General features: G+C 41.1%; 2 protein-coding genes across 7 annotated transcripts in view; one reads left to right on the forward strand and one right to left on the reverse strand.

Annotated features, from left to right (window-relative positions):
* Positions 1 to 11,864, reverse strand: part of ANAPC10 (anaphase promoting complex subunit 10) — a 71,758-nt gene extending 59,894 nt beyond the window's left edge. For 3 of the 6 annotated variants that reach the window (XM_080672388.1, XM_080672390.1, XM_080672389.1), the window contains exons 1-3: positions 11,612 to 11,718; positions 9,933 to 10,059; positions 8,161 to 8,251 (exon numbers count right to left, since the gene is read on the reverse strand). In XM_080672388.1, coding sequence (XP_080528514.1) covers positions 8,161 to 8,251; positions 9,933 to 10,047 — 206 coding nt within the window. In that variant the 5' untranslated portion in view covers positions 10,048 to 10,059; positions 11,612 to 11,718. Of the gene's footprint in view, positions 1 to 8,160; positions 8,252 to 9,932; positions 10,060 to 10,600; positions 10,773 to 11,569 lie in introns of all 6 variants that reach the window. The other 3 variants (XM_080672387.1, XM_080672385.1, XM_080672386.1) reach the window with 3 other exon arrangements.
* ABCE1 (ATP binding cassette subfamily E member 1) overlaps positions 11,773 to 23,276 on the forward strand; it is a 36,264-nt gene continuing 24,760 nt past the window's right edge. Inside the window, exons 1-3 of the mRNA XM_080672384.1 lie at positions 11,773 to 11,932; positions 21,256 to 21,385; positions 22,249 to 22,334. Of these exons, the coding sequence (XP_080528510.1) occupies positions 21,283 to 21,385; positions 22,249 to 22,334 (189 nt within the window). The 5' untranslated portion in view covers positions 11,773 to 11,932; positions 21,256 to 21,282. The remainder of the gene's footprint in view (positions 11,933 to 21,255; positions 21,386 to 22,248; positions 22,335 to 23,276) is intronic.

Below are 23,276 nucleotides of genomic sequence, written 5' to 3' on the forward strand. Positions count from 1 at the left end.
TAGGAAATACTGACCTTTTTATTTATTTTTTATTTATCTAAAGTGTTGCCGAAACCGGTTTGGCTCAGTGGATAGAGCGTCGGCCTGCGGACTCAAGGGTCCCGGGTTCGATTCCGGTCAAGGGCATGTACCTTGGTTGCGGGCACATCCCCAGTGGGAGGTGTGCAGGAGGCAGCTGATCGATGTTTCTCTCTCATTGATGTTTCTAGCTCTCTATCCCTCTCCCTTCCTCTCTGTAAAATATCAATAAAATATATTTTTAAAAAAATAAATAATAAATAAAGTGTTAATCTATCACCCTTTCTCTTTAAAACAAAGCAAGCCAATAGAACTTTCCAATATTTTTTTAAATAAATCTTTATTGTTCAGATTATTACAGATGTTCCTCTTTTTTGCCCCCATAGCTCCCCTCCACCTGATTCCCCACCCCACCCCATGCCCTTACCCCCTGCCACTGTCTTCATCCATAGGTGTAAGATTTTTGTCCAATCTCTTCCCACACCCCTCACACCTCCTTCCCCCTGAGAATTGTCAGTCCACTCCCTTTCTATGTCCCTGATTCTATTATATTCACCAGTCCATTCTGTTCTTCAGATTTTTTATTCACTTGATTTTTAGATTCACTTGTTGGTAGGTATGTATTTGATGTCATTTTGTTGTTCATAATTTCTATTTTTACCTTTTTCTTCTTCTTCCTCTTCTTAAAGAATACCCTTCAGCATTTCATGTAATCCTGGTTTGGTGGTGATGAACTCCTTTAGCTTTTTCTTGTCTGTGAAGCTCTTTATCTGACCTTCAACTCTGAATGATAGCTTTGCTGGGTAGAGTAATCTTGGTTGTAGGTTCTTGCTGTTCATCACTTTGAATATTTCTTGCCACTCCCTTCTGGCCTGGATAGTTTCTGCCCAGAAATCAGCTGACAGTCGTATGGGTACTCCCTTGTAGGTAACTAACCGTTTTTCTCTTGCTGCTTTCAAGATTCTCTCTTTGTCTTTTGCCCTTGGCATTTTAATTATGATGTGTCTTGGTGTGGTCCTCTTTGGATTCCTCTTGTATGGGGTTCTGTGCGCTTCCTGGACTTGTAAGTCTATTTCTTTCACCAGGTAGGGAAGTTTTCTGTCATTATTTCTTCTAATAGGTTTTCAATATTTTGCTCTCTCTCTTCTCCTGGCACCCCAAAAATTTGGATGTTGGTACACTTAAAGTTGCCCCAGAGGCTCCTTACACTATCTTCATATTTTTGGATTCTTTTTTCTTTTTGTTTTTCTGGTTGGGTGTTTTTTGTTTCCTCATATTTCAGATCTTTGGTTTGATTCTTGGGGTACGTTGATCTATAGTTGAGTTTCTGTATATTCTTTATTTCAGACAGTGTATGCTTAATTTCTGACTGGTCCTTGTCCATTTTTTTGGCATTCTCATTAAGATCCTTAAAGGTCTCACTAAGTTCCTCAGAGGTTTTTAGAAGATTCTTGAGTAACCTTATAAATGTGGTTCTGAACTCTATGTCGTCCAGTAGTTTGCTTTCCTCCATTTCTTTCATTTGTGACATGTTTGTCTCAGCATTTTGGCTGCTTCCCTGTGTTCATGGAGTGGCTTTGTGTGGTAGGTGACCTATAGGGGCCAGTAGCTCAGCCTCCCCAATCACCTGAGGTGGACGCTCTTAATACACCCCTTTGTCGGCTGAGTGCAAAGTCTTAGTGTAGTTAAGCCTTGATTGCTATTGGTACACTGGGAGGAATTGACCTCCAGGCCAACTGGCTGTGATGACCCGCTGTGTCTATGATGGAAGAACTGCTGCGCTGGAGACACGCTTATGGTGCAGGACTTGTTTCAGTGGGGCTTTGGTGCTCACTGAGTCTGCCTCTTGAATGTGTCACTTATGGATGTGAGGAGTTGAAATCTGGTGTCTCACACTGACCACTAGGTACACTGGCTTCTGGATCTCCAATGGGGTGCAGGTCAGCCACTATCTGAGGCCACCCAGCAGGAGCTACAGCGAGAACTACAGTTTTCTCCTCTTTGCTTGGGGTTTGGAGGTTTTGGAGCTGTCTGACCCGGGCTTCAAGTTTGCTAGGTTAAGCTGCGATAGGGCAGGCCATTCATATGCTAAAGCCTCTGCTTGGAGCTTGGGTGGGTTTGTAGGTTGTGCGGGGCGGGGTCTCAGGGCGTCACTAGACTAGGGCATGGCAAACAGCAATGGCTGCCAGTTAGCCGGCTCTGCGTCTCCGACCACGTCCCCGCGTCCTGCGCCCCAGCGCAGTAAACAATTATTCCTGCGCGCAGCTCTGCAAGCAAGTCACCCTCACTTTCCGACCCGAAGGCCGACAGTCCAGCTTCTCCCCATAGGAGTTTGGGTCCCCCGCGTCTCCCCAGAAACTGAATTTCAGAGTAATCGGGGGCTTGTCTCCGTTCGGGTTGAAAAAAGCAACGCCTGCCGCCAGCCCGATTCATGCACCTCCATACCTCAGCTTTTCAGCACTTGTGCACGTCTCAATGCTCTTTTCTCTTTCCTTCTGGTTGTAGAACTTCCACTCAGCCAGCTTTCCCGTGGTTCTGGGTGATAGATGTTTTGTCTTTTAGTTGTAGTTTTGAAATTGTTGTGCAAGGCAGCAGTTTAGGTGTTTACCTACGCCGTCATCTTGGATCCTTTCATCCAATATTTTTCTTTGTATTCTTCTGTTCTTTGTTATTTCAATGAAGTATTTTTATTATTATTTATTCAATACATTGGTCTTCTGTATAAAACTGTATTTTCGGAGAAAACCCTGCTACCTATATATATAAAAGGCTAATATGCTAAGTGCCCAATCGTCCAATTGGTCACTATGACACACACTGACCACCAGGGGGCAGACACTCAATGCAGGAGCTGCTATGATGTGCTTGGAGCTTGGGTGGGTTTGTAGATAAACGGCACTGAGGACCTGGAGCCAACAAAGCAACACTCAGCTTCTCCCAAGTGGAACACAGGTTCTGCCACTACCCTGGAGTGAAAGCCCACCAAATCGCAGCTGACGCTGAGACCCCATGGCACAAAATGCAGCCCACAGCCCATCCCAGCCGGGAAAAGGGCGCTGTGGGCGCTGGGTAATGACATCATGTAGCAACGCCCAGCTTCCTCTCCCTAGCAGCAGGCCATTTAACAATAAAGGGCACGGTGGACCTGGCGCCTACAAAGCAACACTCGGCTTCCCCCAAATGGGACACAGGCCCTGCCACCACCTCGGAGCAACACCCCACCAAATCGGAGATGACGCTGCTGAGATCCCATGTCACAAAATGCAGCCCACAGCCCAGCCCAGAAACAGTCGCTGTGGGCGCTGGGTAACGACGTCACGTAGCAATACCTAGCTTCCTCTACCTAGTGACTAGTCTCCTTGGAGTTTCTTCAGCCCAGGAACACGATTTTCTTTACAGCCAGGTGCAAACATTTTACACTTTAACCAAATGTCTGTGAAGTGTTTTCATGTGCTTCATCTCATTTGATCCTCACAGAATTCCTGGAGTAGGTAGATATGAGACTCGGTAGAATCTTATTTTCTTTTCATTAGCCAGAAAATGGAGACTTAGAAAGTTTAGAAACTTGACCCGACTGAAAAGAAGTAAAAAATGGTGGAACTTGAAAATGACTTCAGGTTTTCTCACTGTGCAGAATATAGTCAAACACTGCTACAGTTAAATATTTCACCCTTTGTTCTCCCTGTGTGATGTACAATAATAATCTGCTTCGTGTTGATATTTACTGCTGTGTTGCTGACAATTACCTGAAAGAGAAGTTGGGGTGCTTCACTGGGCTGGAAAGAGTTTAGCTAAATCAGAAAGCAGGTCTAATTAAGTAAGTTTTTACATATATATATATATATATATATATATATATATATATCTCACTGGCGCCAATCGCACATGTGTGTTGCAATCTGTCATTGTCGATTGTGAATTTGGTTGACACTTCTATTACAGAGAAAGGGTGAATAGTGATATTAAAATATTTCTTCTAATTAATTTCCTTTCAATGTGCACAAATCTGCACACCAGGCCACTAGTTCTAATATAATACAATTAAATTAGGATACTCATTATACAACTTTTAAGCAACAGCCTTTGATGTCACAAAGAAGCAATTTACCCTAGGCCGGTGGTCGGCAAACTCATTAGTCAACAGAGCCAAATATCAACAGTACAACGATTGAAATTTCTTTTGAGAGCCAAATTTTTTAAACTTAAACTTCTTCTAATGCCACTTCTTCAAAATAGACTCACCCAGGCCGTGGTATTTTGTGGAAGAGCCACACTCAAGGGGCCAAAGAGCCGCATGTGGCTCGCGAGCCACAGTTTGCTGACCACTGCCCTAGGCTATACAGTATAATAGTTAAAAGTACAGGCTCTCTGGTCAAAGTATTTATGTTCAAATATCAATTCTTTCACTCACTTGTTGTGTGAAGTTGGGCAAGTTACTTAATTTATCCATCTCTGAAACTACAAAAGAAGGATTAAAAATAGCTGTAAAGGTTAAATAAAATGAATGGGTAAGTGGGTAAGATGTTTACCAAAGTATCTGGTATTTGAAGTCTTTTAAAAAATATATTAGCTGCTGTTTTTATCCCTGAGTATACATATTTAATACTCTAAGACAGGAGTTGGCACATCATGCTATAATGGAATAACTGAGCAGTTATAACAGAGACCAGATAGCCCACAAGGCCTAAAATATTTACTATCTGGCTTTTCCATAAGAAATTTGCTAATCCGTAATGTAGGAAGATAAAAACAAATTAAAAACAGATGGCATACCAGTAAATGGTGCAAGATAATAAAGTTAACAATTTCCATCTAAGTCAGTAAATTCAAAGCAATTGACAAACATATATATATTGACTGGTTTCCTTTTCCACAAAAAAGCATTTCAAATCTAAAAATGTCCTTAGAGGTTCTAAGTTAAAATATTTTTTTTCCGCCCTAGCCAGTTTGGCTCAATGGATAGAGCATCAGCCTGTGGACTGAAGGGTCCCAGCTTTGATTCCGGCCAAGGCCACATGCCTGGGGTTGCGGGCTCGATCCCCAGTAGGGGGTGTGCAGGAGGCAGCCGATCAATAATTCTCTTTCATCATTGATGTTTCTATCTCTCTCTCCTTCTCCCTTCCTCTCTAAAATCAATAAAAATATATTTTAAAAAAATATATATATTTTTTTCCAAATGGAAGTCACTCCAGGTGTATTTAATGCCATGCATTTAGTTATTGTATTGGGTCACAAACAAAGCATATTTTTCTGAAACAAATCATATTGAAAAGTATATCTGAAAAATATCTATGTAATAGGAATTGTGTAAGGTATCATACAGAATTAATAAAGGATATGACAGAGTAAACTTTAAACACAATCTAGTTAGCAGAAAAATAATGTCTAAGACTTACCAAACGCAGAGTTAAGTGTATTTCACTATAATTTCTATACTTTTTAAACTATGTCAGAAAAATAGATTGCTTTGCCCACTTATAACCTAAACAAATTGAAAAATTCAAAAATGTATTACTGGAGAACTCTAATGATACCACAAAAAAACTACTAGAACTGAGAAATAAACTCAGTAAAGTAGCAGGATACAAAATAAATATCCAGCCCTGACCGGTTTGGCTCAGTGGATAGAGCGTCGGCCTGCGGACTCAAGGGTCCCAGGTTTGATTCCGGTCAAGGGCATGTACCTTGGTTGCGGGCACATCCCCAGTAGGGGGTGTGCAGGAGGCAGCTGATAGATGTTTCTCTCTTATCGACGTTTCTAACTCTCTATCCCTCTCCCTTCCTCTCTGTAAAAAATCAATAAAATATATTAAAAATAAATAAAAATCAGAAATCAGTTGCATTTTTATACACAAATAATGAACTATCAAAAAAGGAAACTAAGAAAACACTCCCATTTATAATTGCATTAAAAAATACCCAGAAATAAATTTAACCAAGGATGTAAAAGATCTATACTCAGAAAATTATAAGACACTGAAAAAAGAAATGGAAGAAGATACAAGTAAGTGGAAGTTCATACCATGTTCATGGATAGGAAGAATTAACATCATTAAAATGTCCATACTACCCAAAGCAATCTATAGCTTCAATGCAATTCCTACCAAGGTACCAATGGCATATTTCTCAGAATTAGAACATTTATTCCAAAATTTTATATGGAACCACAAAAGACCCCGAATAGCAACAGTGATCTTGAGAAAGAAGAAAAAAGTTGAAAGATTCATGCTAGTTGATATCAAACTCTACTACAAGGCCATAGTATTCAAAACAGCACGGTACTGATATAAAAACAGATGTATAGATCAATAGAACAGAATAGAGAGCCCAGAAATAAGCCAACACCTTTATGGTCCATTAATATTTGAAAAAAGAAGTGAGAACATACAATGGGGTAAAGGCAGTGTATTCAATAAATGATACTGAACAGGTATGTGCAAAAAAAAAGAAACTAGACCAATTTCTTATACCATACACAGGAATAAACTCAAAATGGATTAAAGACTTAAATGTAAGATTCACAACCATAAAAATCCTAGGAGAAAAGATAGGCAGTAAAATCTTGGACATTTCTCCTAGCAATATTTTTTCTAATATATCTCCTTGGGCAAGGGAAACAAAATAAACAAATGGGACTACATCAAGCAAAAAAGTTTCTGCACAGCAAAAGAAACCATCAACAAAATGCAAAGACTGAATGGGAGAACATATTTACCAATGATACATCCGATAAGGGATTCATATTCAAAATTTATGAAGAACTTATAAAACACACCACCAAAAAAAACCCAATCCAATGAAAAAATGGGCTTGAATAGACACTTCTCCAAAGAGGACATACAGATGGAGAATACTCATAAAAAGATGCTCAACACCACTAATCATCAGGTAAATGCAAATTAAAACCACGAGATTATCACCTCAAACCTGTAAGAATGGCTATCATCAAATCAACAAACAAGGGTTGGTAAAGATGTGGAGAAAAGGGAATGCTTGTGCACTGTTGGTGGGAATGCAGATTGGTACAGCCATTGTGGAAAGCAGTGTGGAGTTATCTCAAAATTTTAAAAATGGAACTGCCTTATGACCCAGTTATTCCACTTCTGGGAATATATCTGAAGAAACTGGAACACTTATTTGAAAGAATATATGCACCCCTATGCTAAGTGGAGTATTATTTACAACTAGTGGCCCGGTGCACGAAATTCGTGCATGGGGGGGTGGGGAGGTGTCCCTCAGCCCGGCCTGCACCCTCTTCAATCTGGGACTCCTTGAGGGATGTCCAAAACCGGCATTTGGACATCCCCCTCGCAATCCGGGTCTGCTGGCTCCTAACCGCTCACCTGCCTGCCTGCCTGATTGCCCCTAACCACTCTGCCTGCCAGCCTTCTCGCCCCCAACTGTGCCCCATTGCCGGCTAATCACTCCCAACTGCCTCTCCCTGCCAGCCTGCTCGCCCCCAACTGACCCCCCAGCTGGCCTGCTCACCCCCAACTGCCCTTCCCTCCTGGCCTGATCACCCCTAACCGCCTGTGCCTCAGCCCTGCCACCATGGCTTAGTCCGGAAGAACGTCTGGAAGGTCTCCTGGAAGGTCTCCCAGGCTAATTAGCATATTACCTTTTTATTAGTATAGAAGATAGCCAAGATTTGGAAGCAGTCAAACTGCCCATCGGTAGATGAGTAGATAAAAAAGCTGTGGTACATTTACACAGTGGAATACTACTCAGCTGTAAAAAAAAAAAAGGAAATCATACCTTTTGCAACAGCACAGATGGACATGGAGAGTATTATGAAATAAACCAGTCAGAGAAAGACAAATACCATATTATTTCACTTATATATAGAATCTAATGAACAAAATACACTAACAAACAAAATAGAAAGAGACTTATAGAGAGAACAGACTGAGTGAAAAATGTGAAAAGATTAAGAGGGGAAACAAAATCCAACTCACAGAGAGTATGGTGATTACCAAAAAAAAAGGGGGGTGAGGGAGGTAGAAGAGATAAAGGGAGGCTAAGTGGTGACGGAAGGAGACTTGACTTTGTGTGGTATTACAGAACTGTATACTTGAAACCTATATAATTTTATTAACCAACATCACTGCAATAAATTCAAGAAAAAAAATTTTATTTTATTACCTGAATTGGATGTTTACTAAATGAGGCTGGGAGCCATCTGATTGCCAATAAGTTTCTAGATTGTCATCTCGTAATTGATCCACTCCAAATCCTAAAAACACCACAAGTGACAATAAATTCTCATGCTAAAGAAAGAGCTGTATATTTAAAATATAAAATAACCATATATATATATATACACATATGTGTATGTTTGTATATATATGTATACATATATATACATACATACATATATATATACACATATATACATATACACTGAGTGGCCAGATTATTATGCCTTCAGAGATCATAATAATCTGGCCACTCAGTGTATATACTATATAATAAAAGGCTAATATGCAAATTGTCCCCTCGACCAGGAGTTTGACCAGCAGGCAGGCCGGCCAACCTCCCATGTCCCCTCCCCCGGCCAGGCTGGCCGGACCCCACCCATGCACAAATTCATGCACCAGGCCTCTAATACACACACACACACACACACACACACACACACACTGAGTGGCCAGATTATGCGTTCAGAGATCATAATAATCTGGCCACTCAGTGTGTGTGTGTGTGTGTATGTGTGTGTGTGTGTGTGTGTGTGTGTGTGTGTGTATATATATACACACACACACACACACACACACACACATATATATACACATATATATGTGTGTGTGTGTATATATATATATATATCTCCAAAAAGTTTGATAAACAGGATGGTTTAAATCAAGCATGTCAAACTCACTGCCCACGGGCCGCATGCGGCCCACACGAATATTTTTGCGGTATGTAAGAAACATTTTAATAAAAATTTTGTAACTTAATTTTTACAATATCCTGTTATACATAATTGTTAACAAAGAACTACAATGTTCGCTAATGACTGATTACTATAATTGTGTTGCATTCATTTCCCTTACGTGGCTTATGCGCAGGCACACTATTTCTCTCCAATAATACTAGCAGCGAATATTTTAACAGCCAATTGCCATGTCATTAGTCTTGGACTGACTTGTTTGGTATGAGCAACAGGAAATATTTCGCTTTTGGAGAACAAGAAAAATAGCTTTATTTGCGTTATGCTTATTAATTGGTGCAGTTATTCAGTGTCTGATAAGTTAATGTTCAAGAAAAAATATTAATTTTTATTAAAATGTCATATTATTATGTTAATGGTTACTCATTTATTTCAGCCCTTTGTATTCAGCATGTCTCTATCAAAATAAACCTACGTTTCCATGAAAATTGAAGCTTTTTTTTTTTGCGGCCCACATAAATAAACCTTGTTTATTTGGCCCATGTTAGCCTTTGAGTTTGACATTCTTGGTTTAAATGCTTCCAAAAAACAAGTAATATAAAAAAGAGAGAGTGAGACAGGCATACACCATCTTATTTGCAACATGACAAAAAAGAAAATGGTAAAATAGCATCCACAAATTTTTGAGAGAAAAAGACTGACACTCAAGATTTCTCTCAACCAAGAGTAAAATAAAGTTACTTTGGGATATGTAATAATTCAAAAAATGTATCACCCACTTATCCCAAATAACTTAATCATAGCAGAGATAGGGGAAGAAAAAGAAGAGACTTTACGACATATGCATAAATTCAAGTGAATAGTAATAACGCAATTGGGAAGAGATATATAACAGATGAAAACTCAAATTATTTTAGAATTAAAATAAAGTATATAAACAAAAATAATATTAAAGTCAGTCCAGAATACAAGAAAACTGTACTAGTAAGTAGTTATTACAAACAGCTTTTTGGTTTTGTTTTACCTGGTTTGCAAGATGAGAGTGACCAAACAGCTTGTGACCCAATTTCCCGTACTGTTCCAGTCCTTTCCAACTGCTTAGGGTCAGCACCAGGAGGTGTCTTGTTTGGTGTGGTCATTTTTAAAATATTCTATGTAGAAAAAAAAGAATATTCACATTATACCAGGACCTGAATTTTTTTTCAAAAGGTAAAAATAAACATTTAATAGCAAAATGGATCACTAATAGACCCTTGATAATAATCATCTTATTTTCAAAATGCAGTTAACATAACCACTGTAATTTTAAAAATCTTGGGAATTCAGCTTCTAAAATATATTATGTGCCAAGCAGCAGAGTACAGTAGGCAAAGGTGCACGGAATTAAGAATTAAGGTTTTAGCTTCAGCCCCTTCTTTAGCCTAGACATTGGGCAGGTCTGGTCTTTATTTCCTCTCCTGTCAAAGAGGCTGACTTGATCTGTAATTCCATAGCATTATACAGTACTGTTCCTCTATGAGTAAAAATTCTTAATTCAAATGGCATTTTTTCCTTAGAAAATTCAGACAGAAATACGCTTATTCCCGAAATATGTGAATATGGGTCTCCATTTTAAATAACCCACTAAGTGATGCAGAGAAAAATCACATTTCCCCACTAGTTGTCAAAAGCTCCATTTATGTGTGCTCTTACCATAGAACAGTGGTCAGCAAACTCATTAGTCAACAGAGCGGCAAACCGCGGCTTTGCCGACCACTCCCATAGAAGATAAAGTCAGAAAAATGGCTTCAAGGTCTGTGTAACTGGCCAATTGTAAACCAAAGGTTTACTTCATCTTTCACATCTTTTACTAATCTTGTTACATCTATGCAAACGTGAAAAAAAAAAACTTCTTGCAGAATGAACAGTATATAAAATTGCCTCAAAAATTCGAAGTTACAGCTACTGAACATCGTTATACATGCTATTATAAATCTGGACCAATAGTTCCACATACTATCTCCTTGATACCTCCTATTTGATCTCAGTTGTTCCCTAATCCCCACACCACCACTTACTAAATAGCAGTAGCCACTGGACTGTAAAATCCGTAAAGGCCTAAAACTTAAATGCTCAATTAGCAATTTACTGAATTAATAAATGGATATATATATATATATATATATTCAATATACAGTCAAGTACTTGCCACGTACAAGTTAAGTAAGGTCTAAGGTGAGACAATTAAACCTCTGACCATTATTACAAGCTGAATAATGTTGAAAAAAGGAATATCCACATTACACCAGGCCCTGAATATTTTTTTCACAAGCTGAATTACAAGCTGTGTCCAAAAATGTCAAATTGTAAAAAATGAAAAAAGGCCCATTTCGCTACTAGAGCTGAATTCAACTGCCGGACTTGGTACTGGACGCCACCAAGTGGATAAAACACGGAGTTCAGGTAAGACTGGGTTCCTGCCCATACAGTCCAGAAGGAACTGAGTCCAAAGAAGGCACGTCAGCATCTGGACCAGACTCTTCTGGTCCTGCTTGACACCTGTGCTAGAAGGGCTAAAACGGGCAATGGCTAACGCTCCATTCCTGACCCACCGGCCTTGAAATTGGGCGCGGAAAACAACAAAAAAAGACTGAAGTTGGGGAAGAGAACGCATGTGCTTACGGTAGACCCATTCTCCACGTCGGGAAAAGCTCATGCACTTACAGCTTGCAGACCGAGTACTCTGCAGCTCGGGTTTCTATGATTCCCTGTAGCAGGTCCGCACCACTCCCACTTAGCTTCTCAGATGGCCCGGCTTCCCAGTGACGTTGAATTGGCGTCGCATCACAATGACGTCACGTCTCCCCGTCGCGCCCGGCGCTCCCAGTCGCGTGCGCGCACTACGTCCCTAAGGCATGCGCGAGGCGCGGCTGGGCACCGCCATTTTGGCCGGAGGCCGTAGGAACACGTTGTGTACCTGAGAAGTGACAGCAAACACTGATTTGGCCTCTGCGCTCGACTCCGCAAGGGGGTCGTTCTCTCCAGGTAAGTAAATAGCCCGGAGGCATTTGGCCATTAGCCGTACTCCGCCACTATTTAAAGATTGTAGAACCTTTGATTAGGCCTCCAGTGACGGCGATGGGGACAGCAGCTGCGCGTGGCAGCCGGCGAGGGTATGGCGCGTCGGGCTCCCGTTCCAGCTGATCTGGTTCTCGGCCGCTGTAGCCCGCCAAGCCCGCCAGAGGCTGCGAGAATAGACCTAGCTAGATGCCATCTCAACGATCCAACCTCCACCGCTTCCAGTCCCCCTTTACCCCGCTTCTACCCTAGAGCTGAGCCTTCTAGAGTGGAAGGCGCCTTCAGGATTTACAGCACCCCCTATTACCTGCCCTCTTCCCCGGGCACAGTAAAATGGATATATTTTCACCCGTGCGTATTTGATTTTGGGGAGTCGTGGCCTTTTCTTCCACCGTTTGGTGACTATGGGATGAGTCAGTGGCATCTTGCTGCCGTGAAGTTGAACATTCCTCGTCCACTCCCAGTCTTTACAGAAACGACGGCCAGACGTCGCTCTACTTTTCTCATAGAACAACGTGTACCAGGCTTTAACTGGGATGACCCCAGCTAATCTCGCAGTTAAACGCCTTTAGCTTTTTGTGTGTGTGCGCGCTTTTATAGCATTCGGCGCTTTTCCCCTTAGTGACTGTTCCCTCTGCCCCCTTAATCAGGGATGGTGTCTTAACTCAAAATACCTTTGTTTTTGTTTTTTCCCTACAGGGGTTCGTACATTGTAGTCACTACGGGCAAAGCCCTTCCACATCTGTTAAACGACATTAGCCTATTTTTTGCTGTGTATGGTTAAGTAGATGACTGTCAAAACAATGTTTTATTTTTCTTTTATCCTCTTCCACAGGACTGCTAACTAGGCATTAATGACAGTGGCATTTGTGTTGCAGTCCTCAGTACATTTGTCCCATATCCTGGGAATATTCGTTCTATCCAGCTACCAGACAATAATGCTTTGTCAATATTAACCAAGGGCTCTTAACCTGTATTTGAACCAAAAGGGTTTCTTTCATTTTAGTTAAAAACCTTGTTCTCCCTATTTAAAAAAAAAAATCTTTTAGGAAGATCATTTAATTGTTGTGGGGAAAAGAAAGCAATATTAATTTAGTGTCTCTTCTAAATGTCTTCAATTTAAGACCCTGAAATCAGTTGTGTACCACTCCCAACTTAGATGTTTTATAAGACTAATAATCTACAGTAATCATAGGTTAGACTATTTTGTGCGATATTAAGCATCACTTAACAGTGATCTTTAAATGCTTTCACACGGTATTATAATAATTTTGGTATTAGACCACAGATGGTTTTCATGTATGCCGCACTAACTTGTTCCTCCCAGCTGGAAGAACACAGTGACAGTCATTGTTTGAGTACCTATTTTGAACAGTTTTTCAGATCTGAAATATCTTCAAATCTCTTTGTTCCCAGGAATAATTTATCACTTTATTATATACTAGAGCTCTGGTGCAGGAACTTGGGTGGGGAGGGGGGGTCCCTCAGCCTGGCCTGCACCCTCTCAGTCCGGGACCCCTCGCTCCTTACTGCCCGCCTGCAGTGGAGGCGGGAAAGGCTTCTGCCACCGCTGTTGCAATCGCCAGCTGTGAGCCCGGCTTCTGGCTGAGCGGTGCTCCCCCTGTGGGAGCGCACTGACCACCAGGGGGCAGCTACTGCGTTGAGTGTCTGCTCCCTGGTGGTCAGTGCGCATCATAGTGACCAGTCATTCTACCATTCAGTCATTTGCATATCAGCCTTTTATTATATAGGATACGCTGTAGATGTGGCCCCCTAGAACCATAAGAAATGCAAAAAATTCACTGTTAACTCATTCTCGAATTATCCTCACTTAAAATCAAATTGCCCCCCTGTGGCGTGTGTGCTGCACCTTGTGAACCACTGGGCTTGACACTTTTCCTCTCTGAGCTTCATTTCTGAATACATACGCATATACCATGGGAATTGTAATCTCTGCTCCACCTACCTCACTGGGTTGTCATGAGGAGGTTCTGAGCTAATACCTAGAAATGTTTCATCAAGTAAGTGATGTCTAAATGGGAAGGATTGTTATTTTTAAGCCCACGGTACCCTCGCAGGTAGCAGGTGCTGATTAGGGGAGGAGGGCATGATTGTTTCCTGGGACTGTAGCTATCGAAGCATTGCAGAGGGTTCCACACGTCTTGGAGGGGCGGGCTCTGGCCAGCAGCCCTGTAGCGGTGATCATCCCTGGAGGCGCTGGCTGGGGGCACTAAGGGGGCGGCAAGGCTGAAAGGGGGAGTAACTGTCAAACCTCCCCGCTTGGCGCCACTTTAAATTATACGTGGCCGTTTCGCAGCTATATGTGCGAGTGCCTTGGGGGCGCTGACGGGTTGTCGCTGGCTTGCTATTGCTGTGGGCGCCCCAGTGGGGGTGGCGGGGGAAGAGATCAGCAGTTGGAAGTGTGGGCTGTGGCTACCCCTGAGACTAGGTCTTCTCCCCGTCTGGTCAGCCTCCCCGTCCCCCCAGGGTGCACGCACATGCTGGAGTAGGGTGTCCATGCAAGGGGATTGGAAGAGCTCCCCGTGGCTGCTTCCTCTTCCTTCTTTGCAGTCCAGGCTCCTGTCAGGTGCTCTCCTCAGACCCCCCGGAAACTTGGCTCCAGCCACCCCACCCCTCCATGGCTCCCTGCCGCCCCCACACCACTCGGCTCTCCCCAGCCACCCGCCTGTCAGAAGGCTGCCGGGGCGCCTTGCTTCGGGCAGCGCAGTCCTGGGGCAGGGGGTGGGGGTGTGGGGAGCAGCTCCAGTAAAGTTTAGTACACCCTGGGTCTGCCTCGGGATTCGGCTGAGGGGCTGCGGGGAAGTCTGCCTGGGCGGGACGAAATCGCACAAGACCCAGAGTCCCGCCCCGCGGCCCCACCCACGCTGCTGAATGGTCATTATGTGATGGTGTCCTGGCCAATTTGCATATTCCTCTATTATTAGTATAGACTAGAGGCCCGGTGCACGAAATTGATGCACGGGAAGGGGGACCCCTCAGCTCGGCCCGCACTCTCTCCAATCTGGGACCCCTCAGGACCTCCTGCTCCTAACCACTCACCTGCCTGCCAGCCTGATCCCCCTAACTGCTCTCCCCCACTGGCCTGATCCCCCTAACTGCTCTCCCCTGACAGCCTGTTTGCCCTAACTGCTCTCCCCTGCTGACCTGATCCCCCTAACTGCTCTCCCCTGACAGCCTGTTTGCCCTAACTGCTCTCCCCTGCTGGCCTGATCCCCGTAACTGCTCTCCCCTGCCTGCCTGATCGCCTCTAACCTCCTCTGCCTTGGCCCCGCCAACATGGCTTTGTCAGGAAGGACGTCCAGAAGGACATCAGGAAGGTCGTCCGGAAGATGTTCAGTCTAATTGGCATATTACCCTTTTATTAGTATAGATGCCACCTTGTCCTAAAAATGCAGGTTGTTCCCACGTTTTCCTATGGTGGAAGGGGAGCCCGCAGTAGCATCCTGGGTTCTGACCAGGGCTTACGCACTTGTGCTTTATCTCAGCAGATGTGATTCCTAGTAGAAGACTCTTGGATGTACCTTGAACATTTCTATCAAATTTACCAAATCATCCTCCAAAAATCTTGAACCACTTTAAACTCCCACCAGCAACCATGCGTGTGCCCTTTGTCCCACTTTGATGCCAATATCATTGATTTCTCCCTAGAAGCTTCCCTCCTGTCAGCCGGGACTGCTTGGTACTTGAGCCAACCTCATTGTTCAGCTGGGGTCTTGATTTCTGGAGATAGAATTATGGAGGAGGAAAAATTTTTTTCCTCTACCTTTCTGAGTTCTTAGTGGAGTCCCTTGTAATGAAAGACAGATCACCAAGAGAAAAACAGAAGTTCATTAACATGTGTACCTCGTGTATATGTGGGAAATCCCAGGGAAAAATGAGTAACTCCTCAAGGTGGCTTAGAATGCAGATTTAAATACCTTCTTCCTAGGGAAAGGGGACGGGAGATGTAGGCCTCTTAGAGGAGAGTAAATGATTTTTAGGAAAGATGAATGGGGGTGGGGGAAATAGTTTGTAACAAAGTTTGGGTGTGATGTCAACTTCTACTCTCCTGTCCTGTGACAGGAGTCAATCTTCTCTGCCTGATGACACTTCTCCCGTCAAGGGGACCTATGACATTTAAGCTCCTTTAGGGGGGTCCAATTTTAGGCAGATCAGGAGACTTCAGTGAAATCCTCTGCATGCATTTGCTGTTTTTCAAGCATCTGCAGCTCAAGATCATCAATATAACAACACAGCATATGTTGGGGTGGCATGTTCTCTGACCTTCAGAATAAACCCAACAAAAGCTTGTTTCCTCTCAGATGATTTGCCACAGTAGTGTTATTCCCTGGAGACGGTATTCTGACCAGACCTTCCTGGGAGTGGTCATAAAATACCCTGTGTTTGTAGAAAAGTGTGGGCTATATCACTAAATGAACCAGGGTAAGTTTTCTCATCTTGTGGAAAGGGAGACAAAGTTATGGTAGTTTATCTCCCTTTCCACAGGTTTCTTGCGGGTTTGTGTCTCTGCTCCCCCCCCCCCCTCCCCCAGCAGCCCTAGCGCCTCGGCTGCGGCCCTTGGGGCTGCTGGATGCCAGCCTCCCTGTGGGTTTGTGTCCCCGATCCAGGCCTTGGGGCTGCTAGGTGCCGGCCTCTCTGCAGGTTTGTGTCCCAATCAGGCCCCCCGCAGTCCCAGCACCGCCATAACTGGGCTTGGGCCTGCGGGATGCCAGCCTCCCTGCGGGTTTGTGTCCCCGATCCGGGGCTTGGGGCTGCGGGGTGCCGGCCTCCCTGCAGGTTTGTGTCCCTGATCCGGGGCTTGGGGCTGCGGGGTGCCGGCCTCCCTGCAGGTTTGTGTCCCTGATCCGGGGCTTGGGGCTGCTGGTGCCGGCTGCCTGGCTGCTATGGGCATCGCCATTGGTTGGGTAATTTGCATACTCCTATTGGCTGGTAGTGTAGCAGAGTGATGGTCAATTTGCATCTTTCTCTTTTATTAGTGTAGATAGGGTGGTTTGAAATAATTGGTGAAACATTTTAGTAGTTTGGCAGACATAAAGTTTCATTTAAGCAATTTCATGATAAAAGATTTATCCCCTAGAGCAGCGGTTGGCAAACTGCAGCTCTGTTGACTGATGAGTTTGCCGACCACTGACCTAGACTCTCGATTCCAATAATTACAGGCTGTTGTTGTTCCTTGTGATTAAGCCCCTATCCCAGTGGTCGGCAAACTCATTAGTCAACAGAGTGGCAAACCGCGGCTCGCGAGCCGCATGTGGCTCGCGAGCCGCAGTTTGCTGACCACTGCCCTAGAGAATTTATGACACTCATTCACCAGGTAATTTGTATGGTGTCCAGTTTTATTTTAATAGCCACCTAAAGAATCTTCAGTTTTCAGGGAGCTGTCACTTCCAGGATGATAGCTTTTGGGAGCAATTCAAGAGTCATTTAATTTCTTCCTCTTCTAATCTTTATGAGACCTGAACCAGTTTTTAAAGGTTTTAAAGGGATAAAATGAATCTGTTAATTAACATAACTTTGTCTATTACATAAATATTTAGTCTCCTTTTTGGTGATTTTTTTTTTCTTTCAGTATGTACTTTAGTGGATAACTATCACTATGAAATATTGGTAACTTGAAAGGTTTCTGAAGTTGTTATAACTATAGGAAAATTATTTACTATATTTAAACATTTCTTCATTCACATGCTTCAGCTCCCACTATGTGCTAGACCCTAGTCTAGCCACTGAGATGAACAATTGGACAAAAATCCCTGCCCTCATGATAGAGTACATTCTACTTGGAGAGGGAAAAATATTGTCTGTGCGTGTAGAGAGAGAGAATATATAAATACATATATACACTGAATGGCCAGATTATTATGATCTCTGAATGCATGATAATCTGGCCACTCAGTGTATATCCTATATAATAAAAGGCTAATATGCAAATTGTCCCCTCGACCAGGAGTTCAACCAGCAGGCAGGCCGGCCAACTGCCCATGTCCCCTCCCCCTGGCCAGGCTGGCCGGACCCCACCCATGCATGAATTCATGCACTGGGCTTCATATATATATATATATATATATATATGTGTGTGTGTATATATGTATATATACACACACATATATATACATATGTATATGTGTATATATATGTATATATATATATGTATATATATACGTGTGTGTGTGTCCATATATATGTATATATATGGACACACACACACACATGCACAGAGTGGCCAGATTATTATGCGTTCAGAGATCATAATAATCTGGCCACTCAGTGTGTGTATATATATATGTACATACATATACACACAAATGTGTATAGAGGGTGGGGCAAAAGCAGGTTTACAGTTGTGAGTATGCGAAACAGAATTTATTCCTGTATTATTTATTAATTTCTGTATTATTTTCCATACAGACCACTAAAAACTTACTTTTGCCCCACTCTGTATATACCATATATAGTGTATACATATATGTTGAATACATATAAACTTGTCATATAATAGAAAGAGCTAAGCAAAAAATAAAACAGGGAAGAGGGACAGAAAGGCAGTTGGATATATTTTTTGGTGGTATAGCTAGAGAAGGAAAGCTCACTGAGAAATAAACATTAAAGACTTGAAGGAGTGAGCCATGTAACTCACTATGGAGAATAGCATTACAGTAGAGAAAAGAGAAAATGCTAAAAACATGTCTGGTATATACTAGGACTTAACAACAAGAAACCAACATGACAGGCAAAATGAACAGCTAGACTAGTTGGAGGTGAGTTCAGAATGTTAACAGAGGCTGGTCAGTGCCTTGTTGGTTATTTTAAGGACTTTGGCTTTTATTCAGAGCCAGAAGGGAAGCCATTGCAAGATTTGAAATAGAGGTGTGACATGAGTTGGCTTACACATTAAGAGGATCATTCTGGCTCCTATGTAGAGAATGAATTGTTTCAGGGGTTGGAACAGAAGGAGGTAAGAGTAGAACCAAAGAGATCTCTTGGAAAGCTATAAGAACAATGGCATAACAAGCTGTTTTGATGGAATGATAATCACTAAAGCTTGGAATGGATTCCAGAAAAAATAGAAATTTGAAACAATTGATTATAGGCAACCCTTTTAAGTAGTCTTGGTGTAAAAATATAAAACAATGAGGGATGTGGGGTCAGATAATAGAGTGTTTGGATGCTGATGGAATAAGCCAGTGGAGAAATAACTGATGATGTGAAAGACAGGAGGGAGACTGTGGGATATTCTCCTTAGTGGATATCTTTTAGTGTGCAAATGGACTTAGTTCTGGAAATCGGTATAGTGATTGCTGGTTGGCACAGGGGTTCACTTGAAATGACACTAGTCAGCATGGCTTTGTGTTTTTTCTGTCCATTTTCAGCTATATGTGTGCAGGTGAAAAGTTGCTTTTAACCAGGATTATAGTTGAGTAGAAACGGTTTACAATGGAATTTTAGCTGGGTACTGAGGGAAATAAGCTATGAAGGGTTGAGAAAAAGTGGAAATGTGGTAGAGTCAAGAGATAGTGATAGTAGGTCTGAGAAATGGGGGAATTCAAAGATTTGGATTGTTGTGTATGAGAGGGGTGAGCTGAAAAGATAAAAGTGGTGGTTGGTGAATGAGGTATTTGTAATGGAGACGATGGAGGGATTGCAGTTGGTAAAGGCAAGGTCAAGGGTTGAAAAGAATGAGTGGCTGAGGGAGGGTGAAAAACCAGATCATTGGAGGAGAGAGGTTAATTAACTGAGGGGACAGGCTATTAATAGGTGATTCATCTATGAACATATTGAACCAAGAATTATGACAGGAGTTGTAAAAGAGGGTGAAAGTTAGCCAAGGTCTGAAATCCTCAGAGTGGGAGCAAGTGATCTGATGGTCAGTAAATGACAAAAGAAGTTGCATGATCTGAAATGCAAAAGATGAAACTTTTAGTGAGAAGGAGAGATAATAATAGCCTGGAAGGAGCACCGAGGAGCAAAATTTCTTTTCCTCCTCCATGTATAATGATATTGAGGTGTGTGAGAAATACTCAAGAGATCTACAAGGGGAGCCAGTCTGTCAAAAAATAAAGAGGATTGAGGATCACAGTCATAAAAAAACTAACAGAATGTCTTTGTCAATAAATAGTCTTGGCCTCAGGTTCTTTCATTACATATTGGAAAACTGGTGTATTAAGGCACTTTTGGGACTTATTTACTTTAAATCATGAGTCTAAGAAAATTAAGTTCAATTTAAGTCTATCACTAGCCCAGTATTGTAAAAGATTTTTAAGTTCACTTTGACCTTAGCTATATAAGGTGGCACTGTTAAATATCCAGACTTATAAAAGCTTTAAAAGTGAATACAGTCTATACTTACTTTGTTTCCTTTTCTTTTCAGTGCTCTTAGCATAAAATTCATCTTGTGCATATTGCAAATTCCCAGATAAATGCAGTTTTTACTTTTTCTACTTTACCAACACAATGGTCAGAATCTTAGAAATTGCCATTTTCATCAATAGAGTCATTATAGTCGGATAGTTTTATTCATGTATTACTACCTGAAGTAATGCTTAGTTTGAGAGAGGGAGTAAACATCTTTATCATGCATATTAGGTGTCATGTCATTGGTCTGTATTCATATACTGGTATCAGTACTAATTACTGAGGCCTTATATCATGTTTTTCCATCTGCTCTTTTTCAGCTTTCCTAGCTGTTACTAATTTTTTCATAAGAGCTCTAAATTTGGTTTGTTTGGTTAATTTTCTCTCTCCTCCCCTCCCCCCTTGATATTGGATTAAATGTATAAATTTGGGGAAGGTTGAAATCTCTAGTGTTACTATTCTCTATGTAAAATCTCATTCTGTTTGTTGGGTCTTTTATGTTTTTTAAAGGTATTTTAAAAGTTGCCTCACATTTGTATGTGTCTTGTTAAGTTGATTCCTAGATCATTTCTTTTTTTTGTGATGATGGAAGATGGTATTTTTTCACTAATTCTGGATAATCATATCGGAACGTAGGGATAATTTATGTCCTCCTATCTAACTTTTTTTTCAATTTTAAATTCTTTATTGTTTAAAGTATTGTATAAGTCTCCTTTTTCCCCCATTGACCTTTCCCCAGCCACTCCTACCCCCCAGCACATGCCCTCACCTCCCCCTCTCCTGTCTCTGTCCTTTGGTTATGCTCATATGCATGCATACAAGTCCTTTGGTTGATCTCTCCTATCTAATTTTTATGCCTGACTTACTTCTCAATTAATTGCATTGATTATGCCGTAATTTTGTTAATTTCTCTGTAACAGAAGAGCTGGATATTCCTACCTAGAATTATGGCAGATAAATTAACAAGAATTGCTATTGTCAACCATGACAAATGTAAACCTAAGAAATGTCGGCAAGAGTGCAAAAAGAGTTGCCCTGTGGTTCGAATGGGTAAGCTATTCCATGGATCATTTAAAGATAAGAGATTTTAAAAGGATTAAGTTGGCTTCATAGTTGTCTAGACTTTTGCCATTAGTGTCTTTGAAATGTAAAGAGAACACCAGATTTTGTTCTGAATTTTTTATTGTTTTATGACTATATGATTCTGTTTCTTTTAAATTATAGGATAATGTATTAGTATTAGTATTTTTAAACATTTATTGAATATAAAGTCAAACCGGAGTTCAAGTTACTGATATTCTTACTGTTCTACAAAATCCTGTAATTACTCTAAGTCATAGAGAAAGGATTGCCAAAATGTTTGTATTTGATAATATTCTCACTTTAAAGAGCTTATTATTAAGAATCCCTGTTCATGAGGTTTTGCTAAATTTTCAAGATAAAATAAATTTACAGCAATTCAGAATTGATGAATTGTTTGTAATCTTTACAACTGTGTTAAAGTAATTGTAACTTGAAATGTACTAGTGAGGTATAGGCTTATTGAATCTTAAAAGAGACTTTAGATGTCATGGATGTTGATTCCTAGATCATAGTCTATCATGCTGTTCAGAAATTCCATTATTAATAGTCCTGTTTATATGCCAAGTTTAATTTTGTCTGTATATTAGATGACTACTTAACTTTTTAGAATTTCACTGATCTAGCTAACGTATTTCATTCCTTTCTCTGGTATACCATTTGCAAGGCATATTTTGTGAATTAAATATTTAGGTCAGTCAGCTTAAAAATAAAACTTTTAGGATATGCCACAATTCTACCAGCATATTTTCTTCCCCTGTAGTAAATTAAACAAAATAAATATATTAGAGTCATCTCCCTCTTGCCTCGTAAACGTATTTTTCTTTTGCCAGGAAAACTGTGCATTGAGGTTATACCCCAGAGCAAAATAGCTTGGATTTCTGAAACTCTTTGTATTGGTTGTGGTATTTGTATTAAGGTAAGTGATATTTTATTTACTGAATCAAATTTATAACCTGAAAATGAAATCTGAAAATTCTAAATATATTATAATTGTTTTTAAAGAGGCAAAATATAAAGCAATGAATAAAGAATATAAATTTTGTACATATCAATAATCAAATATTATTGCTTTGTAATTAGGCCAAATTTTTATTTAAAAGTTATCCTCACCATACTCAATTTTGTAAAGCCATTTCCAACCAAAAATATTTTTTTCCACCTTTTTATGAGAAGAATATTCTTCACCAGAACTTTTTGGAAATATGAATACTAAAAATATGAGTTATATAACATACATTTTTTTCAAGTCTATATATCTTCAAATTTTCAACTTGTGGGCGTGGGGGAGTTAATCCTCACCCGAGGATATTTTTCCATTGATTTTTAGCGAGAGTGGAAGGGAGAGATAAAGAGAAACATCAACATTGATGTGAGAGAGGCTCATTAATTGGTTGCCTCCTGCACATGCCCTGACCAGGACCAGGGATAGAACCTGCAACTGAGGTATGTGCCCTTGACCAGAATCAAACCCAGGACTCTTCAGTCTGAGAGCCAACGCTCTATCCACTGAGCAAAACTGGCTAGAGCTAAATTTGCATCTTTTAAATAGAAGTGCATATGGCCAAAATTTTTTGGTTTAACCTAATCTTTTAAGTGCTTTTTTTGCTGTACATTCTTCTCTTGTTGAATTTACTCCATTAGTATAATTTTTCAAAATACCCCAAATTAGTTTTTGTTGCATTGAAAAGTTTGATTAGGGTTTTAACTTACGAATGATGAATTTCCAACTTAAATTCATGAAAGATATTTAGGAGCCAGTTCATGAAATTCTTAATTTAGGTGTTTTTATTCGTAGATAGTGCATTTTAGAAAGGACCTTTACCAGAGTATGGATACCACCCTGTTACTTATTCTAATA

The sequence above is a fragment of the Plecotus auritus genome (genome assembly GCF_963455305.1).
Source record: "Plecotus auritus genome assembly, chromosome: 6".
NCBI lineage: Eukaryota > Metazoa > Chordata > Mammalia > Chiroptera > Vespertilionidae > Plecotus > Plecotus auritus.